The 18,611-nt window shown below is 49.5% G+C and overlaps 1 protein-coding gene across 1 annotated transcript; it reads right to left on the bottom strand.

Annotated features, from left to right (window-relative positions):
- Window positions 1–9,281: 9,281 nt before the first annotated feature.
- On the bottom strand, window positions 9,282–15,637 carry LOC133266451 (lymphocyte antigen 6E). Its single transcript, XM_061447598.1, has 3 exons — window positions 15,479–15,637; window positions 11,167–11,286; window positions 9,282–10,105 (listed from the first exon to the last, which is right to left on the bottom strand). The coding sequence occupies exons 1-3, from the start codon at window positions 15,528–15,530 to the stop codon at window positions 9,897–9,899; spliced, it is 381 nt and encodes a 126-aa protein (XP_061303582.1). The 5' UTR covers window positions 15,531–15,637; the 3' UTR covers window positions 9,282–9,896.
- Between the last annotated feature and the right edge of the window lie 2,974 nt (window positions 15,638–18,611).

The following is an 18,611-nucleotide window of genomic DNA, read 5'->3' as shown; positions in this document are numbered from 1 at the left end:
TGGGACACAAGAGCGCTTCATGGGCACTTGTCACAAGGAGAGGAGCACAAACGCCCCCAGCCTTGCAAGGACCACTGGAGATTGTCTAGTCCAACCCCTCTGTTCAAAGTAGAGTCAGTACAGCAGGTCAACCACGGCTGTGTCCAGCTGGGTTTGAACATCATCAAAGATGGAAACTCCATGATTTCTTGTCCTGGCACTGAGCACTGCTGGAGTCTGACTCCATCCTCTTTGTACCCCCCCTTCAGTTATTTATAGGCTGGTAAGAGGTAAGATCCTCCCTGATCCTTTTGTTTTCCATAAGGAAAAGTCCCCATCTCTCAGCCTCTCCTCTAGCCCCTTCCTCACCTCCATGGCCCTTAATTGGGCTTGTCTCCAGTATAATGATGTACCTTGTTTGCTAGGGAGACCAGAACTGAACATAGGATTCCAGATGCGGCCTCACAAGTGCTGAGCAGGGATGGAAGGATCATCTCCATTGACCTGCTGGCAATGTTCTGCCTAATGCAGCTCAGTGGCCTTCTTTCCCTCCAAGAAACATTGCTGGCTTATGTGCAACTTGGTGTCCACCATGAGCCTCAATTCCTTCTCTGCAAAGCTGCTTTCTATACTACACAGCTCACAACCTGTCCTAGTGCCTGGGATTATTGCTCCCCAGATGCAAGGCTTTGCATTTATATTTGCTGAATGTCCTGAGGTTCCTGTCCATTCATTTCTCCAACCTGTTGATGTCCCTCTGAATGGCACACTTATCTGGTGTATCAGCCGCTCCTGATATCATATATATATCCTTATATATATATATATCTCTCATATATCTACCCATATATCATCTATACCATATATGTATCCATATATCATCTATACCATATATCATCTGCAAACCTGAGCTTTGCCACATCACCAAGGTCATTAATGAAGGTGATGAACAGTGTAGTCCTGTGGTACCCCACTAGTGACTTGCCTCTAACTGGACTTTGTGCCACTCATTACAAGCCTCTTGGACCAGTTACTCCACCAGTTTTCAGTTCCATTTCACTGCCATTTATCTAACCCATACTTTGTCAGCTTATCTATGAGGTTATTGTGGAAGACAGTGTTGAAAGCCTTAAGTTAGAGATAACCAACATCCAAATCTGTCTCATCATACACCAAGCTGGTCAACTCACTGTTGAAGGCTCTTAGACCAGTGAGGCCTAATTTCCCCATTGTGGGAAACCCATTCTGACTCCAGGGTTGTGATGCTGCCTTTTATCTTGTTCCCCACTCTCAGCATCTTGGACTCCACCACCTCATGGCCACTGCAGTCAAGGCTGGCCCCAGCCTTCATATCCCTAACAAGTTCTTCCTTGTTTGCATGTATGATGTCCATGAGAGTACCTCTTTGTGTTGGTTCCTCAGTGACCCGTGTCAGGAAGCTGTGGCTTCAGAAAACACCTATATAGCTACTGCACTGTTGTGTTCCTCCTCCAGCAGATACTGGGATGGTCAAAGCCTTCCATGGGGACCAGGACTTCTGAATATGAGGCTTGTTCCCGTTGTCTGAAGAAAGAAGACCCCGTCTATTTCTTCCTGATTAGGTGGTCTGTATCAGACACACAGTACAACATCACCTATGCTGACGTGTCTGCTCATCCTGACCCATAAGCTCTCACCCATCCCTAGGCAGAGCTTCATCCCTTCAGCTGAGCTCTCACATATAAAGCAATTCTCCTTCCTTACCTTTCCTGCTTGCACTTCCTAAACAGACTGTAACCAGCCATGGTAGCACTCACTTATCTGAGCTATCCCACCATACCCCTGTGATCCCAAGTTTTCATGTGGTTTGGACAGTGGCTTGACCACAGGTAATACAAGGATTTGTGCAGTTCTGGTGTCCTCAACATAAGAAGGACATGGAGCTGTTGGAGCAAGTCCAGAGGAGGCCAAGAGGATGCTCAGGGGCTGGAGCACCTCCTGTATGGAGACAGGCTGAGAACATTGGGGCTGTTGAGCCTGGAGAAGAGAAGCTGCGTGGAGACCTCAGAGCAGCTTCCAGGGTATGAAGGGGGCTACGAGGATGCTGGAGAGGGACTCTTCATCAGGGACTGGAGTGATAGGACAAGGGGTGATGGGTTCAGACTGAAACAGGGGAAGTTCAGGTTGGAGATAAGGAAGAAGCTCTTCCCTGTGAGGGTGCTGAGGTTCTGGCACAGGGTGCCCAGAGAAGCAGTAAATGCTCCATCCCTGGCAGTGTTCAAGTCCAGGTTGGACAGAGACTTGAGCAACATGGTTTAGTGTGAGGCATCCCTACCCATTGCAAGGGTTTCCAACCCAAACCATTCTATGATTCTATGACCTACGAGCTTGCATTGCTCAGTCTGGAAAACAGGCTGAGAATGGGCTCAGGCAGTCTAACAGCATCTGACATACAAAGGGATTAAGGAGGAAGCTGAGCTGGACTCTCCTTGAAGATTCCCATTGACCACAAGTTGCAGGAAGGGAAATTCCGATCACACGCAATGAAAAAGATTTCTCCATGTGAATGTTCAAAAACTGAAACAGGAAACCGGCACTGCTGTGGTGTCTCCATGCTTGGAATGTAGTGAAGAGCATGCTGAGCTAAAGCACCTCTTCCTCATCTCCAGGCTCCAGATGAACTTCTTTCTGCATCATGTCCCTTAGTATAAGGGGCTTGTTGTCTCGACAGGTCAACACACCCACCCCAGGACATCCTTCAGGGATTGCACTGGGAAATCTGGGGCCTGCCGCTGCCACCTTCCGACAAGAGAAGAAAATGCAAACGCCTCGTCCCAGCCCAATTCCCAACGATGGAATGGAAGAATTACCAGGATTTGTTTAGGTAGGGTTTAATTTCTGCTGTTTCCAAACTTCGGGATCATTTGCTTCCAACCAGCGTTAGGATGAGATGCCTCCATGTGGAACTAAAACAGGGAGAAACAATCAGAATCTAAATTGCCTTGACCAGACTACGAGTTGAATTCCCAACTTGAGCAACTACACCTCGCCCTTACAAAGAACCTGAGCCCTGCAAAGGCTTTTAACACTGTCTCCCACACGAACCTCATACACAAGGCACCATCACCCCATATCTATTCACTGCTCATATTTGGTTCTTTGCCACCTTTAATAGTTGGACCATGATATTAAATGGGTGCTGTTCCTGGAACCAACAGGTTTAACTGGTCTGAGCTCAGCGAGGGGTCATGATGCAAAACTCAGTCTCCTGTGTGAGAACGGGTGACTGAATCCCTGCTATTTTAGCCATGAGAATAGAGAATCAGAGCCAGGAGCACCTGGTCATGAGGGCATGAAAAGATTCTGGGCGTAATACAATACACCAGTTGTTGTGTTTCGTGATTGCATGGAGAAGGAGAGCAAGGCAGCTACTCACACCTCTTCCCTTATGGGTTTGATGCTGTGTGTTGCCAGTCTAACTCGTTTTACACAAAGGACAAGAAGAATTCACTTGTCAAAGATGCCAAGTGTCACAGGAAGCGCCAGATCACCAGTCCCAGGGAGACCAAGGTACATTGTACATTGGTTTAAGTCCCTTTTCCTTCTGAAATGGTGAGCAGCAGAGCCACACAAAGCAACTCCCATCGTTCCACCATCCTCCCTCCCATTTTTGCTGCTGATCAGGTCAGCATTGCAGCCTGGAGGTGGCATCTTTCCCCTTGCTCCCCATAGCATGTGGACCTCAATGCCCATGAACTGGGAAGGAAAGGAACCAGGAGGAAATGGAGAGGGTTAGCACTGGCAGGAAGGTGGAGCTCTTGCTTCAGTCATTTATTTCCTTCCTTTAGCGCCACTCATTTTCACTTGCAAACCATCTCCCCATACACATTTCCCTTGCCTCCTCCACGTCAAAACTAGCAAATAAAGCCGTTTTCTGGAGGCTCACCAACCTATTTCTCCCTCCAGAACCTGTGTTTGCCGTGGAGTCATGACTCCATAGACTGGACGCATGTCCAGAGGGACAGTAAAAGGAAGGGACGGAGAGGAAGGAATTCCCCAGCTTCAGTCCCATTTGCTAGCACAGTGTGTCTCGTACCCTGAGATGATCTTCATGGCCTTGGGATGACAGTGAGAAATGTCCACAGAGCCAAGTGAAACAGAACTGGCAACAGCCTGTGTTGGTTAGTTCCCAGAAAGACCTTCAGGCGTGGGGCATTACTACATCTCTGAACAGGATATGGACCCTAACAAGGGAAGTTATGGACCATAGCAAGGTCCATATGAAAATGGACCTTATATACGGACCTTAACAAGGGAAATACGGACCTTAACCAGGGAAGCAGCTCTATTACCTCTGCGTTCTAGCATCGGTGGTGCTCCCTCTTAGACTGGGAGAAATGGCACCATTTCCCTTAACTTTCTGAACCAGAAATGTGGGAAAGCCCATCCTGGGCCTGCCTAGGGACAGACAGGTCTCCATGGAATAGCAGGAGCAGGGAATAGAAAGGAGAGGAATGCCAAGCAAGAGGGAGGTGTAAGCTCTTAGGAACAGGTTTCTTCTTTGATCACCGCAGTGCAATGCCCTTCAGTCCCCAAAATACTCCCTGTCACCATTGATGCCCTCCCATCCCCAAAACCACTTGCACATTGCAATATACAGATTGCAAGGAAGGAGAGCAATGGAGAAGACCCTTTCCCAGGAAACAGATAATCCAGGCTGGGGTTATCCAGAGAAAAGGAATAAACACCTTTCTGCCTTTATTTCAAGGCATAAAAAGAAACCAAGAAGCTCTTGAGAGCCATCGCTGTTATTCTGCATATGTCTCACATTCCCCAGGGAACATCATCTCCTTCTCCCACAGGATCCAACCGTGCTCCCAGAAATAATAAAGCTTTAAACAAAGATCAGGATGACACATCTTTACAAAGCAGCAGGTATTCTTGCTCCCAAATTCAGGAGCATGGGGTAGGCGGGGGGGTGTCTCCAAAGCAACCAGCACCATATCTGTGCATCCGTGTGTGCATCTGTCCACAGGCAGGAGTGGGAACAGGGAGCCCCAGGGAGCTCAGGAAGAGGAGCAGCTGCCCATGGACACCCACACAGAGGCCATTATGTGCCCAAAATAGCCGCCCTCTCCAACGGGAAGAGCAGAGGCTCGAAGGACAAATCCCATCTCCATTCCCTGTAAGGTCATGGACAAGTCAATGGTATTAATGAGCATGCCTATTGAAGGCAAAGACAATCCCTGTTCTTTATCCATCACCAGGAAGAGACTCCAGTGGCCTTGAGATGGCATGTATGGATTTATCCCTCACTGTATCCTATAGGAAGGGATAACTGTCTTCCTTTTGGCCTGCAACCCCCAGCCCTGGGCTTTGAATCCAACCCAAGTGCTTTGTTTTCACGCAGCTAATCCATAATATCTATAAAACCATCCAAAAACATTGTTCCAAGTGTACCTTTTTTATTAATTCCATATATTTTTATTAGAGTATAAGAAACAATATGTAACATACGCTACACTTATACTGGTGTTAATATATTTAAAGGAATCAATGCTGCTTTATTCCGCTTATTGTGTTACAACAAAGGTAATACACGATTACAAATCTCACATACATGTATTAGTAAAATCGATGTTACAGTGGAGCCATCTCAGTGAAATGAGATCATCCAACAAAGCTGAAATAAAAGGTGTCAATCGTTTTCCTGCAACACTTTATTTGCCTTATTGTATTTTTATGGAGCGTTTCAGTTGTGATGAAAAGGTAGGGTTTGGGCTGGAAAAAAAAGTGTTCCTTCGGAAGATGCTGGACTTGGGAAACCTGTTTAAGCCTTTCATGTCACAATTTACACTATTAAAGCTGGACGAAACATTCAACCTCATCCTGATGTTGCTGATTCGCTGCATCACGTGCAATTATCTGGTCAATGGTAGCTTGCCCTCGGCTCCCTATTCCCTCCTTCATATGCTAAGGGTGCTTCCTTGTGCAATCTGGGCTTCAAAGCTTCTCTACCAAGTCTCCCATAAGCCAGTAGATGGCAGGACGGACCCAAGGCTTGGCTTCCTCGTGCACCACGACACTCTCACAATGCAAGATGGGGTGTGTCTATTCCCATTCCAGGTTGATAGCCTCAGACAGCAGCCTTCCAGGTGTGAAATAACTCCTCCGGGATCAAGGAAGGAGGCATCTTCACCCCAAACAGCCAAGACCCACAGCATGGCAATGAAAGCACATCCCAGGCTATAGAAGCATACAGATTGAAGCTTGTGACAGGGCCCTAAACCACCAAGCATCCAGATGTGCACCACACCTGCCTTTCCCATAAACAGGAGACCACGGATAACTATATCTCATTCCTGCATGAAGGCACAGCCACCCGGACCAGAGCTACCAGGCTTCCCAAAGGCATGGTGGGACCACAGCCTCCTTCATGGCAAACAGGGATCCTGGGTGGCAAGTCATTTCAAACAACCCACAACTTGAGTACATTAACACCAAGCAAGGACATTCTTTGAATAACGATGTGGATCCTTTGAGTAATGATTAAGCAACTCTGCCTTATTTGTTCTGGCTGTTTGTGCAAGGAAGTCACATCAGGTTTGTGTTATCCAAAAGGAGAAAAACAGTTGGAAGAGCCTCGTTTCATTTTTAAGCCCTCCTTTTTGGCAAACAGCAAACCCAATGGACATGGATGGAGAGGGCTGGTGCTGCAGTGAGCTTTGAGCATGTACAGACAATAGACAACAAGAGCCCTTGTAACGCTGGCGTAGTGGTAGACAGCAGCAGCTGCCGTTGAAATACAGCCATTTCCAGGACAGAAGCACAGAAACCATATTCTCATTAGCTCCAAAATAGGCAGATACTTGACTTAAGGTCTTATTTCCCAATGAAAACTGTTCCAGGATATTTTATGCCTGTTTGGAGCAAAGCTGCCTCCCTTCACAACCTCTCATCTTGTCAGGAAAGATGAAGATCTAAGTTCTCTGCTGAGATTTCCATCTCGAATTCTACTGACCAAGTAAACACATTCAAAGCACTTAAGGGCTGTCCCACCATGGTCCTCAAGTTCCAAAGCAGGCATTTCGTTTAATAAGCCACCAGTTTCAGTGCTCTATAAATCCTGGGGTCTTACTATTTATTTCCTTATTATTATTAATGTTTTTAATTACTACAGCTGCATTTTCAGGCCTTTTACTCCTGGGCTTTAAAGGTTCTCACATGTTTTCTGGTGCTGGGCATTTGAGGGAAAAGAAACATCCTCTATAGTAGGACCAGAAATGTGATAGTTGGCAGAAATTATCATAGGATGCTTTGGATTCAATTGCTGAGTAACTTCTCTTGCATTTGACAAGCTGTCATAGCCTCCTGCTCTCTCAAATGTACATGTATCTGTCAAAGAGATCCTTGCCACATGTTTGAAGTATCTCCTCTTCCATCTACGAAGGGCACAGGAATATAGCACATGAGGAAGACAGAAAAAGAGTGAAGAGGGAAGAAAAACACAATCTATTCATCAACTATAGGCTTAGAAACACGTGTGAACTGACCTTCAGATCTGTCCCCTGGCAATAACATGAATATAACTTATTATTCGTATAGGGCAAGTAGCTTGCTGAATGCTCCTCCCACCAACCCCTGCTCCCTTGTATAACCGAGCCCTTGGCATGAGCAAATTTCTAGTGCTGAGATAGGAAGGAGATGGCCATGAGAGGAGACAATCAAGTCTCATAACCCTGCTTGTTGCTTTAGCAGAGGGTTCTCCAGTGTGGCATCCTGAAGAGCCTCATAAAGGCATGAAAAAGCATCAGGACCCAGCTACGCTGAGGCATCAGGACATGGTTACACTGATGGCTTTTAAATTGCTCACAGCAGAGATGTTGCGAGTTCAAAACCAAGATACCTTTTACCAGGTGACTTAGAAGAGTTACAGCCTCATTACAAGCAAGGTAGAGTACTTCAGGTCCGCCTTAGTCTCACTACAGCATCTACTCACAGCTAATGGCAGGGAACAAAATAACCCTGCAAATGAGATTTGTAACCCTCTTGGGAGAAAGGCTCAGGCAGAGGAAAACTAGGGAATATTTACTGCATTTCTATTCATGTATTCCCTAGTCTTCCCTGCTCTCCAGGTGCACAGCAGAGGTTGGTGGCACACCTCAAGCCCTGTGGTCCCAGCAGGCAAGGGAGGATGTATTAACCAGAGGAAGGCACATCCAAGGAACCAAGGAGGCAAGCAATGCATTCTTACCGAGCTCATCACCTAATTGTGGGTCATGTCACGATGGGACCAGTCCCTCCTGCTGTAAAGGCTGTCATTAGTATGTGTCATTTTAATTAAAAGATGGGGAGAAGGAGGAGGAAAAAGCATGTAACCACTTTTGGTGCTAATATTTCCATACATCTGCACCCCATTTTCCAAAACAAGCTGTTTAACACTCACTTAAGCGGGGATAAAGGTGTAATTTATCAGCGTGTGCAGCTTTTGTGGCTTGCTTGACAGAAAACAGAACCACATACAAGGAGGGCATGACTAAAGAGTGCCAATGTTACACCTCATTTTTGCTGTTAGATGAAGCAAAAAAAGCCCAGAGCACCTCTGATCCATCCGTGGAAGTGACAGCAAGCTTTCACCTGGCAGTTTAAGGCTCAATTTTGGCTTGGTTTGTGTTAAGCAGGTCCACAGGTAGGCAAAGCAGGTAGGAAACCAGCAGAAGTGGCAGGACACACCTCCCATGGGATGGCTGAGAACTCTGAGGAGCAACGTTGCTGGAAGACCTGGGAAGATGCTGGGAGCTGAAGGACAGGAGTGGCAGGGTTGGTGGTGAAGTCACCTGCTGCAGTCCATGTTGCACCATCAGCCAGGGACTGCAGGTTGAACCCAAGGATCTTTGCCATTGACTTTGCTATGTTTTGCAGACCTGTTGCCCTGGATCATTTAGGTATCGATGTCATTGTCACCATCATGAGTCCTAAGTGGGGAAACTGAGCCACCAAGTCTTTGTATCATGCACACTGCTTGTTAGAGGCCCTGTTCTTCATAGACTTGCTCCTTTAGGAGTGACGGGGTTGATTCAGACCACGATAACTGGCATTTGCCACTGAATCGCACCTGGAAAAGGTGATTCCCAAGAGAGGTGAAGCAAGGTGTGGATCAGAGACGGACTTGCTGCTCAGAGGTGAACTGGAAGGAATGCTGAGATGAAGCCACTTGAGAAGGTAAGAAGCCCTCGTGCCAGGCATAACATTTGGGTTTTCCATAAGGGCTTTTCTAATCTCTGTGTCCGGAGCAAGGAAACACACACAGCACACGTCCCAGCTCAGGTAACAACAGGAGCATGTTTATTCAGGTCTGGTACTTACAGAACTTGGAAGGACAAAAGGACATGTCATTTTCCAGAAAAGTCAGCCCAGGATCAGAAGAAACAATAGGATTTTATAAAAAAGAGACTGCAGCTGCAAGGGGCCGGGAATGTGTCTCCCTTTGGGTCATGCATTCCTAATCCCCGGGCCATCCATGCGCTGGAGCACGCCGGTGCCAGGCACCTCCATAGAGGTGAGAGGCAGGAAGGTCTGAACGCTTTGACCGGGTGGTGTCTGGGGTTCAGTCGGTCCTCAGCGAGTCCCAGCTTTGATTTAGCCAACCTTAGAAACGAGGGTGAGGGGGAGTATTAGGTATAAAAGCAGAAACCCTTCCAAAACGATCCACCTTTGCCAAGGAGGTGTGAGAGTGCAGTGGAGTATGTCCACAGAAGAGAACAGCTTGGCCAAACTGCCCAGGTCTCCAATGCTGGAAGAGCATAAAGTCTGGGAAACAATCACCTTGGAAGCCTGTTGAGAAGTAGAGGATCTCCTTGCAGACAGCAACAGAGAAGATATTGGCTAATGAGACCTGCGACAGCCTATGGAAGACGGCTCTTCCTCGGCCAGCCCCATCACTCGCGAGCCCTGAGGATATAGATGAAGCTAACGAGGACCCCCAAGGCCAGGACAGTGTAGCTGGCTTTCACGCTGCTGGAACCACTGATGTTGCAGAGGAAGGAGTCGCAGCAGTACACGGAGGCAGCCGCTATGCCGAGGTTAATCCCGGCACTGGGGCAAATGGGAGAGCATCCTTTCGAGATGGACTGGCCAGACTTGCCTCCTGTATTTAGGGTGAGGTAAGAGGAGGAGAAAGAAAAACAGGAGGAGATTGGGTTTAGAATGTTTCACTTACTCTGCAAAGGAAGTAACAGCACGGAAATAGCCAAAGCATCACATGAGCACAGAGAGGATGAAGTGCTTCTAAGCATCAGGCTATGACAGTAACCTCAGCCAGCTCAACACCCGTGATAACCTCCCTTACAAACACTAGAAACCCACGCAGCACCCCAGGGACAGCCCTTGCAGGCCATCAGCCAGAGTTTGGCCACAACAGCTCCAGTGAAGAATCTCAAGTATCTCAAGCTTCACCCTGGGACTCCTCAAGCGAGACACGGGGCGTAAAGCACCAGGGAGGCAGAGTAAAGTCCCTGTTTCAGTCGTTGGCTGCGAGAGGCACAGCCTACACTTAGCAGCAAGAAATAGGAAACCATTAGCACTGCGCTAAGAAGACAGGTTTATAAAAGCTCCCTGCCTCCATTTGTACACGCACAAGCCACCCACATCAAGGGCTGCGCGACTCAGACGTGCAGCATCCCTCCCTCTTGCAAGCTGGGCTCTGAGCTCTGCCATGGTGCTTCCTTAGGAGCAGCATTCAGGAAGCACAGACCCCACCAGATCTTTCCTGTCTCTTAAGGAGGAGACCTGCAAACCTCCCTTCCTGGCAACCCCACCTCATCCACAGGCAGCGAAGAAGCAAAGGCGGGATTGAGGGATGAACTAAACCCCAACACAGGGCAAAAAGCAGGAAGGGCAACCCCGGAGCTTCCTCCAGAGGAAGCCAGCAGCATCCTCCACGCTTTCACTTACTCATCAGCAAACTCCCTGCCCCCATTCCGGAATTCCCTTTGGATTCCCTGCATCGGTGCAGGCGTGTGGACTTTAACATGACTCCGTCTGGCAGCATGTCCCTCCTAAATCCCTTGGGCTGGTCCGACACTCAATCTGACCACAGAACTTTTCCCCTTTTCCCACCCAAAGGAAGGAAAACCTCCCCGCAGCTCACAAGGAGACCCGGGAGAGCAGCCAAGAGGGGCAGAAGATGCCGGTCCCGTCAGCACTCACCGATTCCTACTCCGACGTATGTTGTCACACAGTGGTTTTCATTCTCCCCGCACTTGACAGGCTTCAGGCAGGCCCAGTTGGAGGATGCATCCGAGCAGGAAAAGCAGATGAGTGTGTGGGCTGCAAGAGAAAAGCACACAGCAGTCAGGGGATGAAGGCAGGAGCTCTTGACATGGTGGTCCCCATCTCTGACACATGGCACACGGCCACAGCCACACTTGCTATTTCGGCTGTATCAATCTACCTTAGGTTTTCCCCCCCAAAAAAATGGCCAAGTGAAGGGTTCAAGCACAAGCAAGGGGTGATGGGTTTAAAGTTAAACAGGGGAAGTTCAGGTTGGAGATAAGGAAAGAAATCTTTACTGTGAGGGTGCTGAGGCACTGGCACAGGGTGCCCAAGGAAGTGGTAAATGCTCCATCCCTGGCAGTGTTCAAGGCCAGGTTGGATGGAGCTTGGAGGAACCTGCTTTAGTGGAAGGTGTCCCTGCCCATGGCAGGGGTTGGAACTGGATGATCTCAAGATCCTTCCAACCCAAACCATTCTATGATCCTATGACAACAGATGCATTTTGAGCTTTTGCAGGATCAACTGTCAGCTAAAGCCTCAATACAACCACAGGTAAACCTTTATGGCACGCTCCTGTTTGCACCACACATGGGTTCAAGGTACAGCTACCAACCTGAAGCTAAACAGCAGAGGTAAGTTCAGGCTTGTAACCTAGAGCCTGAGATCTGGGTTTATGCAGCTCAACTGCCACGGGCATTGATGGGAAATGCTGCAGGCATGACCACAGGTCTGAGCTTCCCATGACTTTCTTTTGGCAGCAGGGTACAAAGCTCAGGCTATGCCTGAGTTAGTGCACGTGGTGGAAACAAGTAGCTAGAGCAAGGCAGCACTGCAGCGTGACCTTCAAGGACCTGCCCTGTCCTGCTCCCCAGGGAGTTATAACACTATGAAGGCAGCATACGCAGCCAAGCTTTTAAGTTGGAGTAGAGGGATAGCAAAGAAACCCATTCCTTCCTCTATGGAACTGGCTTATCCTATGCCAGCAGGACAGACTAAACCAGCTTCTTCCCATCCCTCAGATCTACCCAAGGAAGAGAAAAGATTGGAACATCCCATTCAGAGGTGGGAAATGGTTGCAGAAGGAGCCTGGACCTGTGACTCAGCAGGGACATGTGCACTCTGCAGTGGCCGGATGCTCTTGTCTGCATTTTACATACAAGAACATCACAGCCATGCTGCAGTTGTTGACCTACATATGAAGACAGATCAGGTTTGTTTTGAGCACTCAGACAAGCCCTCCCATGAGGCACTGCCTTTCTCTGCTGTGTTAACAGGATGCAAAACAGAATGGGGGCTCATTCAAGATAGGAAGTGCAAGGCAGCATCATTCCTGCTCTTCCTATCTCTTCTAGCCCCACCACAAACAGATTATCCTAAGCCCTGGGAGAGCTCACTGCGGCTCAGCAGTCCCTGTCATGGAGTATTTGGAAGAATAGATATACTGGTCAGCATGACCAATGGGACTGAATGACCTCTTGAGGGTCTCCCGATTACCATTCCTATTGGGAAAATAAAGCTTTTTATTGGGAAAAAAATATCAATATTTTTTGGAGGAATGACTTTTGGGCAGCCATGGCCAAGGCAGGGAAAGAAGACTTAAAACATAATCTTAAGGAAACAGATTAAAACAGGTTAATGGGAGATCCTGAACATCACATCAGGACAGGCAAACGACTCTGCTTTGGAGACAAGGCCAACAGCACAACCCCCTGAGCAAGAATTTCCTGGGCTGTCCCATACATATTCCAATGATTATCAGTGTGCCAATGACCCTTGCAACAAAACCGGAGCATGCCAATGAAGCAGCCACAACCCACACACAGCACCAGGATTACAGGGCCACCCGTTGAGTCAAAAGCCCCAGGAAAGATGCATCAAAATGAACCTTGCCTCTGGATCTATGGCAGAAGAAGGAGGATAGAGCCAGGCATTAAGTCTACAGCCTGTCATTGTCCCTGGGTGTCACCGCCCATGGGTTGTCGGGTTGTCGTTGTCCATGGGGTGTCCAAACCTCAGTTCGGAACCTCAGAGCGAAGGCCAGCTCCCTGCTGCTCCATTGTCCCCAGCACGTTTCTGCTCTCCAGTCTCTGGAGTGACCTATCCCAAACCCTTCTCCTTGCAACCATCCTGAGGGCAAACTGAGGAGGCAAATTGACTCATCCCATTGCACAGGAACCCCGCCTGCAACCAGGAATGAAGTGGATTACAGGCTTCCTGTGGGCATTATGGCAGGACATATGTTCCCATATGCATTTGCTCACTACGCTGAATGCACGCATCGAGGGGTGCAGGGCTATTCATTGAGGCTTAGACATTCCAGATACAAACACATCAGAAATACTTGTACATGCACACAAAGGCACCTTTAGGCATGAAATTTGCTGCCACGTGACTCAATCTACGCTCCTACCACAGCATCTCCTACCTATCCCCATGTTTTCCTTTGTCACCCTGCACATTACCCCTTAATATAGACAATATCTTCCCAGGAGAAGCAAGTCCCTCAACATCGTTAAAGAGGGAATAACTCAGAACCAGTGCCACGTTCTGCCCCAGCAAAGCACACCACTGCATAACCCACCGCAGAGTTAAAGAGAGCAAACAGGCTGAGTGCTTTGGACAAAAGGCACAAGAGGGGTGGGCAGGATTGTGCCCCAGCCGGAGACAGAGCAAAGAGCTGGAGTTCAAGGCTATAAGGAGGAAAAGAAAAGGGGGGAAATAAAGGCCCAAGACTGAACAATGCGAAAGGGAAGCCTCATATCCACCAAGTGCACAAGAATCCATGTGTTTATTCCTTTGCTGCTCGGCTCCTCCGAGGAACAAAGAGCTCCCAAAGCAGAGCGGATCAGTTGGGGGAATTCCTCAGATAAGAGTTTGGATCCATTCTCGCATAGAGCAAGGAGAAAAGGGAAAAGAAAAGCCTTTAAAAGCCCGCTCTGAAGCTGAGCAGCAGTGAAAAACGCTGTTGCTTCGGGAGCTCTTCCATTCAGTCCCTGCGTCGAGAGCTCTTTCCTTTTCCATAGCTCTTAGAAAAAATCCTTATGTATATGCAAGATCTTTAGGAGACTTGGAGCAGGGGGTAAAGCTCATCTACAATAACTTTGGATGTGCTGGAAGCGTTTGGGGTTATAGCTACCTGGAACCAACTCTCTTGCCTGGCTAAGAACTTACTTTCAAGCTGAAAGGGGTTTTTGGAAGGGGGGGAAATGAAACCTTTTAACAGCCTTGGCCTGGACAGCCCATTCTCCCTGCTGGAACTGAGCACACGCCAGCTGGCCTCAAACCCAGACCCAACGCTTGGATTACCAGTTGCTTCCCGGATCCCAAAGGGAACGGGGCATGGGAAGGGCAGCAAACAAGTAGTTTCTTCTCACCGGTATCCTCAGGAGACAAGGGGAAGCCCGTGTTAGAGCAGGGCCCAAAACTCTCCCGTTTGCTCTTTGTTTGGCTTCTCCAAACATCGACATATGGAAACAATATGGGGGTTTAGACCGCCCCATGGAGTTTGGATAGTCAGAAATGGAGTCGATGGGAAGGCGGGGATTGCAGACCCTGCAACTCGGATAACTTGCGGTTTAACACCCAGCAACAGGAAGCACGTTCTCCCCAGCGTGGCTGGCAGCCCCAGGATGCTGCTCCACGGGGCATGGTCCCTTGGGGGTCATCGCCCCACATGTTGGCCACCACTGCCTGCCCCGAAGAATGATGGGGGGGGGGGGGGTTGGCAGCAGAGCCAGAATCGCGACCGGCTCTGGCCAGACTTTGCTCCATCAGCCATTGCCGGGGCTGGGCTCCATATCCCCTCCACCCTCCTTCCCCTTGGCTCCATCTCTGCCCGTTCCGGCGCCGTTATATCCCGGCTCGCTGCACCGAAAAGGGGGAGCGGAACCGGCCCTGGTCTTTGTTCGAGCTGCAACCGGGAAAAGCTCCAAAATACCTCCATGCACAGCTGGAGATGCGCACTTACACAGGCACAGGAACCCTGAAGTTCCTGCTTCAGGAGGGACCCTGCTGCGAGGCAGGTCTTGGAAAGACACCCCCGAACCCCGCGCTAAACCCCAGCACGGCTCAGCTCCATCCCCCGCAGCTCCTTTACAACCCTCAACTTCCAGCACCCACCCTTTAAGACGCAGCACACAAACACAGCCCCATCTGCTCCCAGATCCAGGGTTGGGGAAGGACTGGGGCACCTCAGGAAGAACTGATGATTGTGGGTAGGTAGCGTGAGCATCCCTCTCCCCCTTACCTCTCTCCACGCACAGCACCGCAGCCAGCACAGCGAGCAGAAGCGCCTTCATGGTGCGGCGGTGGGGCCAGCGAGATGCGCAAGGCAACGAGCGGCGCGCAGGGCTCGCAGCAGAGGGCGGGGAAACGACACAGGCCCCGCCCCGCGGGCCGACCCGCGGCCCGCGCCACCTCCCCCCCCGCCTCTCCCGGCCATTCCTGGTTTCGTTTACCCGCTCCGGAGAACCGGGGCTGGAGGACAGCCACCCCCTGGCTCCGGGTCGCCCGAGGCGGCTCGGCTTGGCAGCGCCTAGGCCTTCAAAAGGGAGGTTAGAGCCTCGATTGAGCAGAACCAGCTCTCGTCTCGCCCCGAAGACTTTTTCCATCCCCATTTTATGGAATGATAGAAAAAAAAAGTAGGTTGGAAAATTATCTTTAAGCTCATCCAGTCCAACCATTCCCTGCTAAGGCCACTGCTAACCCATGGCACTGAGGCCTCGTCTCCACGGTGTGTGAGCACTTGCAGGGACGGTGACTGCAGCCCTGCCCTGGGCAGCCTGTTCCAATGCCTGAGAACCCTCTGGGGAAGGAATTGTTCCTCAGCTCCATCTAAACCTGCCCTGGTGCAGCTTGAGGCCGGTTCCTCTTGTCCCATCCCTTGTTCCTTGGGAGCAGAGCCCAGCCCCTCCTGGCTCCATCCTCCTCTCAGGCACTTGTAGGCAGCGATCAGGTCCCCCCTGAGCCTTCTCTTCTCCACACTGAACCCCCCAGGTCCCTCAGCCCTTCTCCATCACACTTGTGCTCTTTCAGGTCCTCTCTGTTTGCCTCAGGGAAGTGACAGGGGTAGGAGGACTCCCTGCATGCTGGACCCCAATCATGCACAGCCCTTTTCAAATGCATCCCTAATTCGCTTCACCTGCAAGTGATGCGCGGATTGACTCCACAACTCGTTAAAAGTTGTAAAGTAGGTATGCTTTTTATTCAGCGCTGAGGCTCACGGGGATAATTCCTCAAAGTCATGCGTACCTCAGTGTCGTTTCCCTGTACATTTATTCTCTAAAGTTATATATATTCATAAGGTTGCACAATACGCCTATACGTATTCATGTCCTATCCCCGCTTCGTATTATAATGAGACAGAAGGTCCTCTGCGCCTGCGCAGTGCCCCCTCTGGTCATGGGCAGGGGTCTCAAGATGAAGTAAATGAGTCTTCCTCCTCTGGGTAGGGGTCTTCAAGATGAAGTAAATGAGTCTTCCTCTTCTTGCACTTTTCACCTTTTTACTCTTTATGTGTGGCCTTAGAGTTTGGTCAGTGTCCCAGCCGTAAATCCTCTACTTCTCCCCTTTATCAGTAGAGTTTGATCAGTGTCCCAGCCGTAAATCCTCTGCTTCTCCCCTTTATCAGTAGATTCAGGCGTCTGCTTATTAACAGGACCGGAGGTCTCTGTTCTGCTTAGCAGGCATTTACAACAGATAGTCCTTTTGTTTAAACAAATTCCTCTAACCCCCTTGTACAACCCCCCTGTACAACCCCCTTGTACAACCCCCCCGTACAATGGTCAACCCTCTGTATCACAAGGATCTGCTGCATTCATGCCTCTTCTCCTCCTCTGTGCATTTTCATTCACAGATCCCTCGAGCACTACCCCATCATACATTAACAACCACCCTGAATGCACACATCCTGCATGTACAAACCCATGTGTGCAGGACTCCCTTTATGCATGGATCTCCTACATGCAAGCCCCCTGCATTCATAACACCCCCTCTTCATGTGTAACCCCTCTGCATGCACAGCCCCATCTAAGACCTAAGCACACAGAGAACCAACTTCCCTAGCTGTTTACCAGAGCCTAAATGGGATTAGACATACAGGATTGGGAAAGCTTAAAGATACAAGGGCTGTGGTGCATGGGGCAGCCTGCGCTGCTTGGTAGGATGAGTTTCAGAGTGTAATACACCAGGAAGCTTTGTTGAAGAGGCCCAGGTTCAGTAGGTCCCATAGAAATAGCTGAAGTCCTCTAGGAAATGAGCTGCAGGGCATTGAGGGAGGGACCTTGGCTGTCAAGGAAGCCTGGGAGTAGAGGAAACGGCTGGTGAGCCAGCAAGACACGAGCAGGTTTGACGAACTGCATGCCACAGATGGGTTTAATTCTGCATAATCAGCATTCCCTGGCAAATGCATCTGTCAGAAGAAATCCCAGCTCCTGACTTGTCAGAGTGCATTCAGAGTCCTCTACGTGGAAAACAAATCAGTGCCTGCACCCCTCCACTTCCGTTTGTTCTTCTATGGCTCAGTGTTGTTTGCCATTGCCAGGTATTCCCAGCAGGAACTGACTGTGAGTGTTTCTGTGGTCTAAGATCACTGGAACAAGCTGCTGGGCCCATTTCATTCTCTGGTTTACAAATCAAACACCAAGAAACTGGGAAGTTTCAGCTTTGTGGCGCACTCATAGGACCCCGCTTTCAGACCAAGGTTGTGCCCATAAGAGTCAGTCTGGCTTTTTGTAGCCTATATATGAGCAATGACACAGGATTTATCTCAGCTTTGAGGTGCAGCGCCTGAGATTTAACATCTGGGTATGAGGAAAGCATAGAATCATCGAGACATGGAATGGTTTGGGTTGGAAAGGACCTTAAGATCATTCAGTTCCAACCCCCTGCCATGGGCAGGGGTGCCTCACAGTAGAGTAGGTTGGTCCAAGTCCCATCCAGCCCGGCCTTGAACACAGGGATGGAGCATTCACCACTTCTTTGGGCACCCTGTTCCAGCACCTCAACACGCTCACAGTGAAGAACTTCCTTATCTCCAACCTGAACTTCCTCTGTTTCAGTTTGAACCCATCACCCATTACATGTTCCTTCAGCTCTCCTGCTCCTCCAATGTCCTGTACACTCCCCTCATCCCCATGAGATGCGAACAAGGGCCTTGAGCTTTCTGGTTTTCTCCCCAGCACAATTTAACCTTATCAGCTCCACTGTTTCCTGGAGAGGACCTGTGTGCTGCTAGCAAGGAAAAGAGAGGACCTAAGATTGTCACAGGGGACACAGCTGGCCACGGGATCAGGAGTCATCCCGATACTGCTGAAATGGCTGGGTGGGGACAGCATTAATTACAGGATGCTGCAAGAAGAATGGGTGGGCAGAGCAACTGG

This window comes from Pezoporus flaviventris, unplaced genomic scaffold (genome assembly GCF_033815535.1).
Source record: "Pezoporus flaviventris isolate CSIRO_AGI_PZ_B2104156 unplaced genomic scaffold, CSIRO_AGI_Pfla_v1 ptg000007l, whole genome shotgun sequence".
NCBI lineage: Eukaryota > Metazoa > Chordata > Aves > Psittaciformes > Psittacidae > Pezoporus > Pezoporus flaviventris.
Note: the sequence above shows the minus strand (reverse complement) of the source record. Positions and strands in the feature narration are given on the sequence as shown.

Bases quoted from the DNA above. Each gene is read 5' to 3' on its own strand.
- LOC133266451 (XM_061447598.1), bottom strand. From the start codon at position 15,530: ATGAAGGCGCTTCTGCTCGCTGTGCTGGCTGCGGTGCTGTGCGTGGAG. The intron at 11,287-15,478 runs GTAAGGGGGAGA...TTTCTCTTGCAG, and splicing joins GGTGCTGTGCGTGGAGAGAG to CCCACACACTCATCTGCTTT. The intron at 10,106-11,166 runs GTGAGTGCTGAC...CCCTAAATACAG, and splicing joins ATACGTCGGAGTAGGAATCG to GAGGCAAGTCTGGCCAGTCC.